At 33.2% G+C, this 17460-nt stretch overlaps 9 protein-coding genes across 9 annotated transcripts; 5 read left to right on the top strand and 4 right to left on the bottom strand.

Annotated features, from left to right (window-relative positions):
* Positions 1-899: 899 nt before the first annotated feature.
* Positions 900-1499, top strand: TSA2 (thioredoxin peroxidase TSA2; the record flags this gene model as incomplete). The annotated part of the gene is made up of 1 exon (XM_041551022.1): positions 900-1499. The coding sequence occupies one exon, from the start codon at positions 900-902 to the stop codon at positions 1497-1499; it is 600 nt and encodes a 199-aa protein (XP_041406956.1).
* Positions 1500-1716: 217 nt separating this feature from the next.
* PPN1 (endopolyphosphatase) lies at positions 1717-3792 on the bottom strand (the record flags this gene model as incomplete). Its single annotated transcript, XM_041551021.1, has 1 exon — positions 1717-3792. One exon carries the CDS (start codon positions 3790-3792, stop codon positions 1717-1719), a length of 2076 nt encoding a protein of 691 aa, XP_041406955.1.
* A 548-nt stretch (positions 3793-4340) lies between these two features.
* On the bottom strand, positions 4341-5308 carry RPS18A (40S ribosomal protein uS13; the record flags this gene model as incomplete). Its single annotated transcript, XM_041551020.1, has 2 exons — positions 4341-4734; positions 5262-5308. 2 exons carry the CDS (start codon positions 5306-5308, stop codon positions 4341-4343), a joined length of 441 nt encoding a protein of 146 aa, XP_041406954.1.
* A 1318-nt stretch (positions 5309-6626) lies between these two features.
* UTP6 (snoRNA-binding rRNA-processing protein UTP6) lies at positions 6627-7943 on the top strand (the record flags this gene model as incomplete). Its single annotated transcript, XM_041551019.1, has 1 exon — positions 6627-7943. One exon carries the CDS (start codon positions 6627-6629, stop codon positions 7941-7943), a length of 1317 nt encoding a protein of 438 aa, XP_041406953.1.
* Positions 7944-8203: 260 nt separating this feature from the next.
* ADA2 (chromatin-binding transcription regulator ADA2) lies at positions 8204-9553 on the bottom strand (the record flags this gene model as incomplete). The annotated part of the gene is made up of 1 exon (XM_041551018.1): positions 8204-9553. The coding sequence occupies one exon, from the start codon at positions 9551-9553 to the stop codon at positions 8204-8206; it is 1350 nt and encodes a 449-aa protein (XP_041406952.1).
* An 803-nt stretch (positions 9554-10356) lies between these two features.
* Positions 10357-11213, top strand: RPS17B (40S ribosomal protein eS17; the record flags this gene model as incomplete). The annotated part of the gene is made up of 2 exons (XM_041551017.1): positions 10357-10359; positions 10806-11213. The coding sequence occupies 2 exons, from the start codon at positions 10357-10359 to the stop codon at positions 11211-11213; spliced, it is 411 nt and encodes a 136-aa protein (XP_041406951.1).
* A 305-nt stretch (positions 11214-11518) lies between these two features.
* On the bottom strand, positions 11519-12415 carry ECM11 (Ecm11p; the record flags this gene model as incomplete). Its single annotated transcript, XM_041551016.1, has 1 exon — positions 11519-12415. One exon carries the CDS (start codon positions 12413-12415, stop codon positions 11519-11521), a length of 897 nt encoding a protein of 298 aa, XP_041406950.1.
* A 770-nt stretch (positions 12416-13185) lies between these two features.
* CYS4 (cystathionine beta-synthase CYS4) lies at positions 13186-14691 on the top strand (the record flags this gene model as incomplete). The annotated part of the gene is made up of 1 exon (XM_041551015.1): positions 13186-14691. The coding sequence occupies one exon, from the start codon at positions 13186-13188 to the stop codon at positions 14689-14691; it is 1506 nt and encodes a 501-aa protein (XP_041406949.1).
* A 407-nt stretch (positions 14692-15098) lies between these two features.
* On the top strand, positions 15099-16214 carry PTI1 (cleavage polyadenylation factor subunit PTI1; the record flags this gene model as incomplete). The annotated part of the gene is made up of 1 exon (XM_041551014.1): positions 15099-16214. One exon carries the CDS (start codon positions 15099-15101, stop codon positions 16212-16214), a length of 1116 nt encoding a protein of 371 aa, XP_041406948.1.
* Positions 16215-17460: the final 1246 nt, after the last annotated feature.

The following is a 17460-nucleotide window of genomic DNA, read 5'->3' as shown; positions in this document are numbered from 1 at the left end:
TTTTAGTACTATATACCAAAAAAAATCACGTAATATTATTTTTTTTTAAAAAAAAAATGCATCTAGATCTTTATGAAAAAATATCAATATTATCTTGTAATTACACCTTGTTAATTATGTGATAAGAATATCTAATAATCTAGATTCATTTCTTATCTTACAAAAAAAATATTGATTAAAATAATTTTGAAACCTTACTGAGTAGTAACTCATTCGTTTCTCGTCATTCTGACTGACCCTTGTAATTGGAGTACATACCATTTTAGCCCATATCTATATCTCTGTATCAGGTACTTTCACGTTGTATTACAACTTACTAAGTAAACGAAGATTTCCAGGTCGTCGAGGCCCTCAACATTTGAAAAATTAACGATCGCTCAGATATTCCCGCAGCGTAAAAAAGAAATCGTTTTGTCTCGCTTCGTTGCCTGTGGTAACGAAGTCTATAATTACCAAATCTTCCTGTTTTGTTTGCTTTTTTTTGTCGATGGATGGGATGAGCAAATTATGAAATAAAATGAAATGATTAAGTAATCACTGGGGAAATCAGAGCTGGTTCTGGAAGGATAGTTCCCTCCCCTCGTTCTTTTAGGCTGTGACAATCGGAATAATTACTAAGAATAATACCGTCTCTAATTCTTACTTTTTTCACAAAAAAAAGGTCTATAACTTGGCATCTTAAATTATAATTCAGAAAAAAAGGTTGGAAAATTATGACATATATAAAGGACAAACAGGATGATCAACGAACCTTAAAGAAATAGTAATCTTTTTCTTCCTCTTACATGTCATAAAATATAGACAAGCCAATCAACAAGATATTAAACGATTTTGTTAAGTATCTATTAAAACAAGATTCTAAAAAGTCACACATTATTTTTAAAATAAACACCGCAATAATGATCGCTCAAGTTCAAAAACCAGCTCCTACCTTTAAGAAAACTGCTGTCGTTGACGGTATGTTTGAAGAAGTTTCTCTAGATCAATATAAGGGAAAATATATTGTTTTAGCATTCGTTCCAATGGCTTTTAGTTTCGTATGTCCAACTGAAATTTGTGCTTTCTCAGATGCTGCTAAGAGATTTAGTGATATTGGTGCACAAATCATATTTGCTTCTACTGATTCTGAATATTCCCTATTGGCTTGGACCAACATGCCAAGAAGCGAAGGTGGTTTAGGCCCAGTTAGTGTCCCATTAATATCCGACAAAAACTTACAATTGTCTAAGGACTATGGTGTTCTAGTTGAAGAAGAAGGTGTCGCTTTAAGAGGGTTATTTGTCATCGATCCAAAGGGTGTTGTGAGACATATTACTATTAATGATCAACAAGTTGGTAGAAATGTTGAAGAGGCTCTAAGGGTTGTCGAAGGTTTCAAATGGACTGACGATAATGGTACTGTTTTGCCTTGTAACTGGACCCCAGGTTCCGCAACAATTGTACCAGATGTTAAAAAATCTAAGGAATATTTTGAAGAAGAAGCCGAAAAGGCTCAATAGACATCTTGATTTGTGTTTATTTATTTTTTTTAAATTTCCATACTAATAATGTTCATAATAAGAATAAATAATTTTAAATATCCAACTATAAAAAAAAAATAATAAACAAAAAAAAATAGTAGTAAATATAGAAATGTTTTTTTTTACTTTTAATGATAATAGAATTGTTATATGAATTCTAAAACGTCTGTATCAGAACATTTTATTAGGTTCATAGCTATTCCTCGCTATATCCAGAGGAAATAAATGCCCTATCCAAGAATTTGGTCCATTCAGTTGAATCGTCGCACAATTCAACAGCGACGTTCAAATAATCTTTCACTAATAGCGACTTCATACTATAAGGTTTATCGTCAGAAGTATATTCTACCTGAAACTTAAAGGCTTCTGCAGCTGCTTCATCTTTATTTTTTCCATCCTTCAACAAAGATAAATAATTTTTATTTATTTGTTCCAAGTCAGCATAATACTCAATAAACTTGGTTGGAGAAAATAACTGTTCAGTATAGGCAGGACCCAATGGACATTCTGCCGGCTTCTTCTTTGGTATCGTCTTATCGGGTTTCTTCCTTCCACCTTTCTTACCCTTCATGATATTCATCGAATTTCCACTGCTGTCAGATGACGATAGCTCATTATCTATTTTAATCTCCAAATCAGCAAAAAAATCATCCCATGGTTTATAGTCTTCAGTAGTTAAGACTTCATTGTTAATACCGGAAATATTATATTCCCAAATTCTGAAAGATGGGTTGAATGTTGGGATAACAGACCCTGCAATATTCACAATAGAGTATTTTTCGTAAATTTCATCCTTGGTAGGTTTATTCCCTTTCTTTTTCTTATGTTTCTTCTTACCCTTCATGGCATCTGCAGGGATGTCAGAATTGGTATTTTCCTCTTGGTCCTCATCAAAGGGATTCTCAGTCGAACTTGCAAGTTCCAGTTCTTTTTGAATTCCTTCATAATACTCTTCCTTTACCGTGTTCATATAGGACACTTTATTCACTGGTTTTGCACCCATCAAATGTGCTTCACTGGCAGCCTCGGCATACTGATATATATCTAACGGTTGCTGTTTCTCGTTCAACTCATCAAACCAAAAGTTCTCATCCTTGAGACTCTCCAGATCACGTCTTGCCTTCTCACCATCGATAGGAATAAAATGGTCCATATTCATGTGACCATATACACCGCCTACTATAATATCTCTATATTCGTGAGTCCATAATGTGAATTTGTCGTAGCAACTCTTATCGAAATTCTTTGGAATTGGTGGTACGTGACCTGAAAGCCAGACCTTCATATTTCTTTGTCTAAGTTCTTCTAAGGTATAACCTAACCATAGTAATAATTGATAGCCTGGTTCTTTTTTGGAGTTACAGTTATCCACTAGTGGATTAGCTTTGTATAGATACAAAGTATTGATCGATATCACGGCAAGTTTTCCAGGAATGACTTCCTTTAAGTAAGTCACACCCCTATCGAACCAACGTCTTTGTTCTTGAGGAATAAAAACGTCCCATATTTTGAACATTTCCCTGGTTTGTAACGTTGGTCCCAATGAAAACATGTTATGTGGGAAAACATCATTATTTCCCAAACTTGGGACAACCTCTATGTCAAAATCTCTTGGGTCTGCAGTTCTTTTATTCTCAAATATATCACGAAATTTCCCAGATACTATTTCATTCATTTCAAATATCTGAGATTCAGTTCTAGGTATTTGTCTGTCATTATCATGTCTAATATTATCGCCAGTCCAAATAACAAAGTCAATATGACCCCTTAATGTTTCGTTAATCCACTTCAAGGTATATTCCATCAAATCAACAGAGGCATCGCAACCAGACATTGCTTTCCCAAACCGAGGAGCTAATGATGACGACCAATCATTCTTTCCGCCATTCTGGAGATTGGATTCCTCAGTGTCTGGGTGACAAAGGTTCTTGATAGGGGCGTTCTCCTCATAGAACCGATCAGGGTGAATGTCAGTGATATGCAGAAATCTACCGTGCAATCTTCGCTGACTGTTTGTCCTTATGTTTCGTATGTTTATAGGATCTCTAGTCGTCAACCCTAGCTCGATTAGTTTGTTATCCAGTTGACCTAATGGTAACTCCGTATTATTCTTACCTGCATCGATAGTTTTAAAATTAGGGAGTTTATCTAATTGTAAGAATGTATACAGTCCACACAAAGAAACAATGAGTGAACCTAATAAAATGGTGTTTTTTCTTTTAGATCTGGTTTTCATTATTGGTCTTTTTTGTACTTCTTTCCTTACAGCCATAGATGAATATTGCATTAATTAATATCAGTGGAAAAGGGTCCTATAAAATCATCAAAATATGAAAAATACAGAGTTTTAATAAAATATTCTATCGGTACGTTTGATATGTGTGTATCTACCACAGATTTTTAATCAGTTAGTCCCCTTATAAAAATGGCTACTTGCTTAAAGAGATATTGTTTTGTTATATTAAGTTATGTATGCTTACTCCCTCCTTTTCCTAAGGTCCCCCACGTTCTTCATCATTTATAACCGCAATTTCACGACATTTAGGTGATTTACGCACCCGCGCTGATTACGTAGAAAAGTTTGACTATAACGTAATTAAGTCAATTAAAATTTATGATAATAAAGGGAAGAGTTACAATATATTATATAATACAATGAAGTAGAATAAATGTAGATGGGAATTGAAGATGGGAAATTGATTATTATTAAGTCTAAATAATATATTTCTGTCTAAAGATAAAGTATGTAATATTTGTAATAAACTACAGGGTGAAAAAAATAGGAAATCGTTTGCAATAAACAATATACTATTTTTAAGTTTAAGATCTTCTTCTACCAGTGGTCTTGGTGTGTTGACCTCTGACACGTAGACCCCAGAAGTGTCTGACACCACGGTGGGCTCTGATCTTCTTTAATCTTTCCAAATCGTCTCTTAACTTAGATTCGACTTGGTTAGCTAGAGCGTGGTAGTCCTTACCGTCAGCAATATCTCTTTGACGGTTCAAAAACCAAGCTGGGATCTTATATTGAGTTGGGTTTTGCATAATTTGAACAATTCTTTCTAGTTCTTCTTGGGTTAGTTCACCAGCTCTCTTGTTCAAGTTGACATCAGCCTTCTTACAGACAAGGTTGGAGTAACGACGACCAACACCCTTGATGGTAGTTAGGGCGTAGACGATCTTGATGTTACCATCGACGTTGGTGTTCAACAAACTGTATAAAATATATTTCAAAATGAAATAGTTATTGTTAGTAAATCTTGTTATTATGTTTTTTCAAGTCGAATTGCCGTAGGATATATGAAACATTATATTTTAAGATCAAACGTAAGAGGTTAGTCTTTCTACTCATGGAAGTATTTCCCTGTAAGGTTACTATTATAATGTCAGTTAACATCTAAATCATATTTTAATTATTTTCCACAATGTATTTTGATTCTCGATGAAGTATCTTTAAATTATAACGTTGAATGTCCTTATTGTATCTCTTGTCTATCATGATCTTTCTTCTATCTTTTAATATAGACTAAAAATATATCTTTTCCTCATCGATATTTTTTTTGAAGATATTCAAAATTTTATTATATTTTATCTTTAATTACTCATTCCATTATTATAAAAAAGATTCAAGCCTCGATTCATAGACATTTGTTACTCATTTCTCATTATTATATTATCTTGACCTATAGCTGGCTATGTTTATCATAAATCCTTTTTCTTATTTAATATTCATTAACATACCGCAAAATGTGTTGGAAAGAACCTTGTTCTTGGACGACTAGAGACATTTTTAGATGATTATCTTTTCAATTCGATCAAGATAAAATAACTATAAACAAAATATAGTACCAAATTATAGAGATTAGCTCTAATATCTTAACGATTTTTGATATAATACTTACAATACATAATACGCCTAAAGGTACTCAAAGTTTACCACTGCACTGTATGGATAGTATGGGTATTGCCATCAAAGCAATAGCCAGTACGGACCATGCCTAACCTGGAAATTTTACACACATTGAATGAAGACTGCACTATCAAAGCTAAAACGATGGGATGATCAGGTTCACCATTACTCGATGGGACAAAGTGACGAAAAGTCATCCAGCATCCGGTAGGTTCCCACGAAATACTTTGCAAGTTAGAAGGGAATCTATCCCTACCCTCAGTAATATTATCTGCCTAGAAATTTGTTGAGCGGGCTCACTTATTTTGGGGGAGGTGGGGTGCGTTCAGAAGTTTTTTACTCTAGGCTTTCAGAGAGGAAAAAAAAAAAATAATTACAAAAATACTCCGGAAAACTAAATTTATCATTAACCAAAACAAATGTATGGGTTTTAAAATAAGTCGTCACAAATACATTTGCAAGATAATCATATTTATATTTAACACGATTTTCAAAGACGATGAAAAACCAAGAAGCTGATCCACTGACTTTCGAAACACACGAAAAATTATTGAGTTTTATATATGGTATAAGATGTATATATAATGGGAAGACGGAGAGTTGGCACTCATTGCAAATTGTAAGAATTTATGTAAATTCATGGTAGGAAACAGGTTAAAGTATCCTTATATTTTTTTTATTCTAACATTATCTTTCCACATAAACCGTACCATCTGTTAATTATAGGCGTAAAATGGCCTATGTACGGCATGTAGACAGTTTTTGCAAACTCATTGAGATGTATCTTAACTTCTGTCTCTTTCAGTTTGAATATAGAGGACAATGAAGTTTTCGGAAAATACAGATTTGTGTTTCCAACTTTATCCCTTAAATCTTAATATATTATGCAGTTACGTATTGCTTTTTGTTGGATTACAGAAACATAACCCTTGGTCTAAACTCTTCCTTAATTTCTGATTGCTTTATATATCCTCTATAACATCAGCTTGGTTGTAATTATTGTATAGTACGTTGTTTTCTTAGCTACATATGCTCATCGCGGATTTCAAATGTAATATTCGGCAGAAGTGAAAATTTTATTAAAATAAAATATTTTTGGAGCTCATCGATACTGATACAAAAGAGCCACTGTATAAAGAACTATATTGGCATTTACAAGAAAGTAGTAATACTATTAAAAATCATATCAAGCCATAATGTCATCCAAAACTAGATATTATCTGGAACAATGTATTCCAGAATTAGATGATTTAGTAGACAAGAAGCTATTTACAAAAAATGAAATCTCCAAAATCATGAGAAAAAGAACTGATTTCGAACATCGTTTGAATTCCAGAGGGTCCAGTACTAATGACTATATGAGATATATTGCATATGAAAATAATGTGGAAAATCTACGTAAGAAACGTGTGAAAAGAATTTTACAAGCAGGTAAGACAAACAGTATATCAGATTGGTCTATTGGTCAAAGGATTATATTTATTTACCAAAGAGGAACGAATAAGTTTCCTCAGGACTTGAAATTATGGGCAATGTATTTGCAATACTTAAAGACTAGAGGTGCGGAAACGTCTTATAAGAAAATACATACTGTATACAATCAATTATTAAAACTACACCCGTCCAATGTGGACGTATGGATTAGTTGCGCTAAATATGAGTATGAGATCCACGCCAACTTCAAGAGTTGTAGAACAATTTTTCAAAATGGTTTGAGATTTAATGGTGATTCTGCCAAATTATGGTTCGAATATGTGAAGTTTGAATTAAACTTCATTGCAAAGCTATTGAATCGTAGAAAGGTCATGGGATTAATTAATGAAAGAGAACAAGAATTGGATATGTTGAATGATGAAAACAAGAATGGAACAGAAGATGATAGTATTAAATTGCCAAGTACTGGTGATGCTATGAAGGACAAATTAAACCAATTACCTGAAGCAGATATGAATATGTTAGGTAACACCGAAACAAACCCAGCTCTTCGTGGCGATATTGCTCTGACTATCTTTGATGTAGCTATCGAAACTCTAGGGAAATATTATGTTAATAAGCACAAGGGGTATTATGTTGGTACAAACACTGATTTCGAACAACAATTGAATAAGGATGCTGTTGATGTATTGTTTAAAAAATCAATGGAATATATTGCTTTGTTCGATAAGTTTACTGATTTAGATAGATTATATTTGATAAACCATGTTATGCAGTTCTGGAAAGGTGATCATTTTGGTATTAACCTGGAGGCAGATTGTCCTAAATTATACATGGAGACGGTATATTTGGATATTATATTAAATATAAGATATATGACTGTGGAGAACCTAGATATTGACCAATTACAGATGTCTGTTAAGAAATACATGGCATATTCTGTTAAGCTGAGTCCACCCGTTTTGAAGTCAGTCCAAGCTAAATACAAGGAATACATTAAGGAAACATTCTTGGATGCTATGGAAAAAGAAAGTGATCCAAGATTTAGAATATTAGAAATGATATACAATAAATTATAAATTAGATAAATATAGTACTAAATATTAGAATTCTTTTGAACAAAAAAAATTATCATTATATAAATAAATATGTGTTGGTTCATTTATATTGTATTTGCGACTCTAGTGATATTAATATCGCTACTGTTTTTTTATTGTTTTGAAGTTCCTGATTTCTCAAAAATCTTCGTATGCATATTGATTTTCGTTATATTTTTACAATGTTCCTGTTTGATTGAAAAGTCTTTGATCCTTATTGAAAGGAATTGAAAGAAAAAAGATTACATCCAATTCTGAGTTTGGAAGAAATCATAAATCTTATTTCCTTTCATGGGATCAATATTGAGTAATTCTCTGCAAGATTTCTTTTTCAAGTTACCACCTGTACGTAATAACTCTCTGAAAATCATTTCTTTAATGGCAAGGTATGGTTTTGGTAATATTTTTAATTGCAGACAGAGTTGTTGTTCCTCATTGGATAATAGACCAAAGTCACTACCGTGTTGAATATCACTGATCGTAAGAGTCTTTTTACGATTAGAGTTTGATTGATTGTCGTTGTGGTTGTGGTTGTTATTGTTACTGTTAATGGTTGTTGCTGTGGCAATTGGAGGAGTTGGATGGGACGTGGTAGTCCTTCCATGCCTTGTACTTATAGGACCTGAATTACCATTAATGTCACCATTACCAATTTTCTCTAGTGTAGCAATCCTTGCCTGCTTATCTCTTTCATATTTGAGACCAGCCTCCATAGCGGTTATCCCATTCCTTCTCCATTCTTGTAATTGATGTATTCTAGATCTACACCTCATCTCTTCTAATATATCTTTACTAAATTCTTTGAAATCCTGTGCAGACATCAAAGTAGCATATGGTTTGATCTTATTGTATAAATCCTTAACTTCTTTACTTCTCTTTTTATCTATACCTTGCAATTTTCTATATTCCATTAAATTATTTTCAAATAATAATCTCTTCTTTTCAGTTCTAGAAGTTAATCTCGAATTATAGATATCTAAGATAGCAAACTTCAATTCAATATCCAACGGTTGATCATCTGGTTCAAATACCATATCTTTCACCGGTCCTTCTGCTTCATTTTCAAATTCGGTCTCAAATTCCAATCTACCAGGCATAAACCCTTGGACTTCATGACAACTTGGAACAGAAGCCAACGGTTTCCTTGGTGGTTCCAATGGCTTATCTCTAAATGCCTCTATACGTCTCTTTCTGGCATCCAAAAATTCATCCTGTGGAACATGAATGGACTTTGTAATATCAGGAATTGGATAGTATTGACTGTCCAGATAAAAAATTTGGTAATGTTCTGCTACTTCTTCTTTAGTTCTACTACCTATATGTTCCGCTATATCCTGCCAATTCCCAAGACCTAAAGTCTGCGCACCTTTAATTAAAGATAATTCTTCATCTGCACCCCAATCTTCACTTAATATAGGGTATGAGTTTGTTTCAATGATCCTATAGTCATGAAAAGGCCTATGATTACCATTGTATAAACCTTGGGAAAAACATGGCACACATAGATCATATTCGGGACATACTGCACATGATATTCTTACACGATTTGTACAATCAGACGAACACACGTCACAATGAAACTTATTTGACATGACAAAAAACACTTTTCAAAATAAAAATGTATCTACCCTTAAAATTACAACCCAAAAAAATATTACCTAGAAGTGTTATTAAAAAAAATGAAAAATGCAAAAAAAAAATGAAGATGTATGTGCTAGTAAAATATCCGTTTTAATGTTAAATCGCCATACAAAGCACGCGATCGATATATTTTTGGGAGATAGTATTAGTGTTAAAACAGAAACGATATATGTTTAGTTGTCTTCTATCAAATAAAACTAATATATTAATAAATCAATAATCAATTATTTTCTTAAAGTTTCGATTTATCTGTAACAGCCGATCCCTTATTTGATATATTTACGTAAAGTGTCAAATTGCGTATCTGTTTGTTTGTTTGTTATTGTTGAACCGTTGGGTGGGTGACTCTGACTCTCTCGTTTCAATATTAATTTTTCCATTTTTTGTTTATTCTTTTTTCTTCTTTGATAATTTTGAAAACTGAGCTATTCCGTAGGTTACCCTGAATATAACAAAAGTATTTAATTTTGACTGTACACCCATACACCCCTCATTACACCCATGCATTTATCTCAAAAATTTTAGTTTATTATTTTTTGGAATATTTGAACTATTTTTTTCTTTCAGCAGTGAAATTTTTCCTTCGGGCGAGTAACAGGAATCCAATCATAGGAGATATGATATACCGATTATGTCATTTTAAAATAAAACTAGACAAGATTTAAATATATCATTTTATTAAAAACGTTTAAAAAATCATTTGAACATTGTTTAAAATACCAAAGACCGACATTCACAATAAACTAAACACATAATGGTATGTTTAATATAAGTTATATGTGAAGGAAGAAATATGGTCGTTTCAATTCCAGGTATATTTGGTAATCTGATATTATTGATATGCTCAAGCTATTTCTCTTTAAATTGGTAATACTCTTTGGAGATGGCGTGGAATAATTTTATTATCCTATAATTCTATAGATTGCTTAATTGCGTATTTATAGAGCTAGATTGTCACAATTTACTTCGTTTATTTGACAATGGATATTGATTGTACAGCTAGGGGACGAATATTTCTAATCCTTAAGCGACAAATGTTCATTCCTATTTATTAGGGGTGGATTTCTATATTTGTTGTGATCTCATTTTTTTATATATTTCTTCAATTTTACTAACTATTAGAAAGTGATTCACCGAAATAAATGACTACATGCATTGTCATTATATATTCCGGTTGTATTCATTGTTATATTTTAAAAACAGGGTAGAGTTAGAACTAAAACCGTCAAGCGTGCCTCCAAGGCTCTTATCGAACGTTACTATCCAAAGTTGACTCTAGATTTCCAAACTAACAAGAGACTTTGTGATGAAATCGCTACTATCCAATCCAAGAGATTGAGAAACAAGATTGCTGGTTACACCACTCACCTAATGAAGAGAATTCAAAAGGGTCCAGTTAGAGGTATTTCCTTCAAGTTGCAAGAAGAAGAAAGAGAAAGAAAGGATCAATACGTTCCAGCTGTTTCTGCTTTGGACTTGTCTCACTCTAAGGGTGTCTTGAACGTCGACAAGCAAACTGCCGAATTAGTTAAGGCTCTAGGTATGAAGCTACCATTATCTGTCATTAACGTTTCTGCTAACAGAGAAAGACGTTTCAACAAGAGAGCTTAAGAAAGTTAGAATAGTAGAGGACGATAATTAAAGTTGTAAAAAGATCAAAATAGATTTTTTTTGAATTGTAGAATAGAATCTGCAGTAGTAGGGAAATATTTCTTATATAATTGGTTACTGTCCTCATTCTGTCTTGTGTTAAGACTCGAATTGTATATGTAAATTATAAAATATAAAATACAATAAATAAACTCATACATAATAATAATCTTCTTTTTATGATACTTTTCGATGATATGCATATATATTTAAATGAAAGCAAAAAAAAAAAGGGGGATACCTAGCAAGAGATAACTTGTGATATGTTATAATAAGTTCAATATATCGTTGCCAATAACCTTGATCCTGTCCAATTTCTCGTCTAAACTTTTCTCACTTTGCATTAGATAATCGGAATTATCATTAATTAATTCAATTATAATTCTAAATTTGTAACTTAACTCGATTCTGAGTTGAACTAATTGTTTTGTCAACTCGAGATGTCGATTGTTTAATTCCTCACCATAGTTGATCCATTCGTCTAGCGATCTATCAACTTGTCCTTTACAAAACGATAAATCTTGTTCATCGTCCAAGCCTTCGAATACCTCTTTTAAAAGATCTGAAGTGCGAGAGGAAATTTCCTCGTCGTCTATTGGATTAATATCAAACAATAAATTCTTCAATTTTTTAAGTGCAAGAGGGTTTTTTGGTATGGTATCACATTTATTCAGGTCTTGATATTGAGTAGATGTTTCTTCCCTCGTAGGAGTCAATAGATCTTTCGATTTTTTAAGTTGAGACTCATCCTTTCTATGTTTCTTTAGCGAGGAAGATAATGACGACGATGAAGTAGCCGTCGTCTTTTCAATTCTTGAGTGGGAAAGCTTCTCAGAAGTTTTGTTTTCTTTAGAAGGTTTATTTAAGTCGTTATTGGGTTCCCTTTTGACAAAATTTGTTGTAACCTTCTCTGGGGTATTGATTCCGGGTTTTAGTGGAATCTGAATGGGATCAGTACTAATCAAAAAACTTTTCAATTGATTAAGATTATTTCTTTCAGCAACAATTGTAGAGTTTCTCCTCTTAGACTCATGATTTTTCATTTTTTCTGTCTTTGGACTGTTTCCAGAAGAAGAATTTGAACAAATGGCCACCGAGGAATCATTATGTAAATATTGTGAGTTGATTTCGATATCTGGTTCAGGTTTCACAAATGAGTGCATGTAGAGGATATTTGTCGGTCTTTGTAATTATGTTATGTCTTTAAAACTATATAATTTTACAAATTATTAAGATATTGTAGGATATCCTCTATTTCAATTAAATCCTGAAGATATGATTAAATAGCCGCCAACAAGCGCTGTATGTTTAGTATTTCGGCTCGGCAATAAAACCATCCGCAAATATATTAGCCCTTTTTCAAGAAAACATGCAGTAATCAAACATACAGTAATTATTTTTCCAAAATATGAGATAATATGAAAGATAAAATGCATTTTGATAATTATGCGGCATATTATTAAGTCCACAGCCATGTATGTTCTATTACTTATCAGGGATTATTTAGTCACTAGCTCCCCAAATTAGTCAAAAGTTCGGTGTGCAAGGTCAATTTATCACGTGCCCGCTCATATCTTTTGGCTTATAATGGAATAAGTATCAGTACCTGCTGGTAAATAATTGTACTGCTCGGGAAAATCGCCTCGTTGATAAAAATGCATATGCACCACACACACACGGCACAAAAATTTTTCACTCATGATCGATAAAGTGTGAGCCCGATATTGTTTAAGTCAGCGAAATATACTTCCTGTGGTTAAGCGATGCAATCGTCTCCCCGGTACGTTTTTTATGTCAACTTCGTATATATATATATATATATATATATGTTCAATGAATTTCAAGTTTTTGAATATTTAGTTATTTTGCTTCTCAGATTTGTTACTAATTAAAGTCCACCAAACACCCCGCCAATTCACATCATCATATAATTATGTCATACGATAAGAGACACGACGTTATCGATCTAGTTGGTAACACTCCATTGATCGAACTTAAAAAGCTACCAAAGGCCCTTGGTATTAGACCAAGAGTCTTTGCAAAGCTTGAGTTATACAACCCAGGTGGTTCTATTAAGGACCGTATCGCCAAGTCTATGATTGAAGATGCTGAAGAAAAAGGTATAATTTCTCCAGAGAGAACCACTTTGATCGAACCAACTTCTGGTAACACTGGTATCGGTCTTGCTTTGATTGGTGCAATCAAGGGTTACAGAACTATTATCACTCTGCCAGAGAAGATGTCCAACGAAAAAGTTTCTGTTTTGAAGGCTCTAGGTGCTGAAATTATTAGAACCCCAACTAATGCCGCTTGGGATTCTCCAGAATCTCACATCGGTGTTGCCAAGAAACTTGAAAAAGAAATTCCAGGTGCTATTATTTTGGATCAATATAATAACAAGATGAACCCAGAAGCTCATTACAGAGGTACTGGTAAGGAAATCCAAGGTCAACTAGAAGAATTAGGTCTATTCAACAAATTGAATGCCGTTGTTGCTGGTGCTGGTACCGGTGGTACCATCACTGGTATTGCTAAATACATCAAGGAACAAGACCCAAAGATCCAGATCGTCGGTGCTGATCCAGTCGGTTCCATTCTTGCTCAACCAGAAAACTTGAACAAGACAGACTTAACTGAATATAAGGTTGAAGGTATTGGTTACGATTTCATTCCAGACGTTCTAAACAGAAACTTGATTGACACATGGTACAAGACTGAAGATAAACCATCCTTTATCTATGCTCGTGAATTAATCTCTAATGAAGGTGTTCTAGTTGGTGGTTCTTCCGGTAGTGCTTTTGATGCTTTAATGAGATATACTGAAGATCACCCAGAATTGACTGAAGATGATGTTCTTGTTGCTATCTTCCCAGATTCTATTAGATCATACCTAACCAAGTTTGCTGATAACGAATGGTTGAAGAAGAACAACTTATGGGACGACAAGGTTCTAGCCAACTTTAACCATTCAAAGAAGACTACCAACTCAAGTGCATCTGATATTTTCAACGGTGCCACTGTCAAGGATCTACATTTGAAGCCAGTTGTCTCTGTCAAGGATGATGCCAAGTTTGCTGATGTCATTAAGATTCTAAGAGATAACGGCTTTGATCAATTACCAGTTTTGACTGCCAATGGACATTTGACTGGTTTGGTTACATTGTCACAATTGTTGAAGAAGATCTCTACAGGTGTAGTGACCAAGAACGATTCTATCCACGGTACATATCTTGATTTCAAGAAACTAAACGATTTTGACGCCGTTTCATCTTACAATGACAACAAGTCTGGTAAGAAGAAGTTTGTCAAGTTCACTGAGGACTCTACTTTGAATGATCTAAACAAATTCTTTGAAAAGAGTTCATCTGCCGTCATTACCGATGGTCTAAAGCCAGTTCATATTGTCACCAAGATGGATTTGTTGAGTTATCTAGCTTAAACAGCACGTATAGACCAACTGACTTGACTGACAACCACATCATATACATCCGTTAAATCTCACTTCACATACATACTTCCATTCATATATTTGTATAAATTAAAATAAATTTCAAATTGAACTATATATTGAAGTTCAGAAGATATCTGAATAAAAACTGAACATATAAAGAAAACCCTTCTTAGAAAGGTTCTGTTACTCTTTTGTATGGTCGCTGTACACGAGCGAAATCACGGCGCGCTGCGTAGCCCTAAACAATCGAGAAATATAGTATAGAGAATAATATTTATCTAAGTACGTCTATCTATAATATAAAAGTATTCAAATAGTTTTCAAGAAGTGAGGATGTTCTAATTAAATAGGAAAGTGTACCACAGAAAACCGAAGTGATTAGGAACAGAAACACAATGTCGGTGGATCCCAGAAGAAGACTGAGCCGTCATGAATTGACACCTGAAAACCTGCAAACATCTTTACAAGTCAGTAATTTACCTGCAGAATGGGCCGCAGAGACTGTCTCCTCTATCGTTGCAGGTTCTGGTATAATAGTGAAAGTAACTCCTAAATTTGATCCACGTACTGATAAGCTTATGAATGTGACATATGATTATTCTAATAGTAGGGAATGTGAAGATGCTTATTCATTATTAACTAATATAGATAAATTACCATGTACCATAGAGAAAACAATCCCTAGTGACTATAAAACAAAACTCAAGGCCATTGAACAGGGTCAGACTATAGATATGCCTGAGATTGAATTGAATAGGGACTCATACCCATGGGATCTAGGTTTAGAACTCCCATTCCAAATGGTAACAAATGTGCCTATACCTAGAAGACCACCTGTCGGTGTCTCTACTACCACGAATGCGACAGTAGTAACCCCAGCAACGAATATGACATTCCCAGATATTTTAAGTAAAGCATCGAAACATTTACCTGCATTAACACCAGATGCATTAAGTACAAATGATCCCACAGGTATTTCAAACAATTTAAGTAAAATTGCACCTTTACAATTGATAGAGATGATATCTAATTTAAAGATATTAGCGAATCAACCAACTACAAAATACTCACAGATTGAAGATTTCCTATTAAATAATAATAAAGATATTACAATTGCAGTATCACAAGCATTATTAGAAATGGGATTTATAGATTATAATGTAGTAAATTCTATTTTGTCAGGGCAGCCTGTGACTACGAATCAAACAACGAGTGTTCCGCAACCACAACCAGTACCACAACAAATACAGCAAGCTCCTATTCCTCAACCTCAAAATCAACCTCAAAATCAAAGTCAAACACAACAAGCACCTGTACAAGAATCTGTCTCTGTAACACCACCTCCTCAAACTACTCGACGTCAAATTAATGAGTCCAAATTATTAGCAGCACCTGATAATCAACGTGAGATGATCAGACAAGTTTTAACATTGACGGATGCCCAATTAGAACAGTTACCTACTGCACAACGTAGCATGGTTGAAGGTCTTCGTAAAGAATATCTGGTATAGGTTTTTTATGACCCATAATAGAAATGATTTAAATGGTGATTTATTATTTGTCACATCTACAACGTTGAGATATAATATCCCATATAAATGATATTAAGAAATGAAAAGGAACCGTCACCATTAAACTTACAGTATATGAATTATACATTTTCTTCTATTTACATAATATTACTCTAGCATAATTATCTTTATACAATATATATGTGTGTGTGTGTGTGTGTTTACAGTTTGTTGTTATCAGAATGAACATCCCTAGTCATTAATAAACATATCCAACATTCCTTTGACTCACTAATCCTATATGGCTCATATTAACTAAGAACTCACATAAGCAATTCCTATTTCTCACTCCAGAATGTTCTATCTAAATTAAATATTAATATGCACCCTGTAAGCGTTAAATAAATGCTCAACCATCTACCATTCGCCAACCGGCAATTCCTTTAACCATTCGGAGATTCTACAAATGATCTCTCTTTCTCTCTCAATTATTAATAATACTTTAAAACGGAGAAATTGCCGTGCCAGATATCCGTATTTTTTTCCCCTGTCAAGTTAATTCAAGAATAATGCCGTTTGTGTGTTTTCGTCATAAATTCAATTTAAATTCAGATTAAAATTCAAACATTAGAGATAATAATAAGCAAATAGGAATAATGATACAACGTTCTCAATCCTGCTTGTTTTGCAGTTTGAAATTTTATTGTATATGATTCGTCATTGTGTTTTTGACTACTAGTAGTTTCGTACATGTAACGCTGGTTCATTAATTTTTTAGGGCGTACAGAACGGCATATAATAATATGCCGTCTGTGTATATACAATATTTACTATTATTGTTACTATTATTATTAACTCTTGATTTAATGATTGAAATTACTAAGAGGTATATACTCCATCTTTCAATAATATATATTCTATTGCCGTATGTGTATGATTAGATAATAGAATTGTAATAAATCAACAGTTCATGCTGGCATGTGAAGTGAACAATACAAAAATATATATATAATAGACACGCGTATAGATGTAGGTAAATACGTATATAAATATAAAGTCATTTCAACAACTTTTGTTTGTCTTTTTTCTTAATAAATTATTCTTATTTCACTTGTATATCTATCCTCTTAATTTTTCACATTCTAGAATATTTAAAATAGATAAATTAAAAAAATCAGAGTCTCGATAATTTTAGTAACGCGGGTGGTGAACTAAAGTACGGAATTAGGGGTTAGTAATTAATAAT

This window comes from Maudiozyma barnettii (genome assembly GCF_903064755.1).
Source record: "Maudiozyma barnettii strain CLIB 1767 genome assembly, contig: KABA2_05, whole genome shotgun sequence".
NCBI classification, from domain to species: Eukaryota; Fungi; Ascomycota; class Saccharomycetes; order Saccharomycetales; family Saccharomycetaceae; genus Maudiozyma; species Maudiozyma barnettii.
The sequence above is the reverse complement of the archived record's forward strand: the minus strand, read 5'-3'. Positions and strand labels throughout refer to the sequence as shown.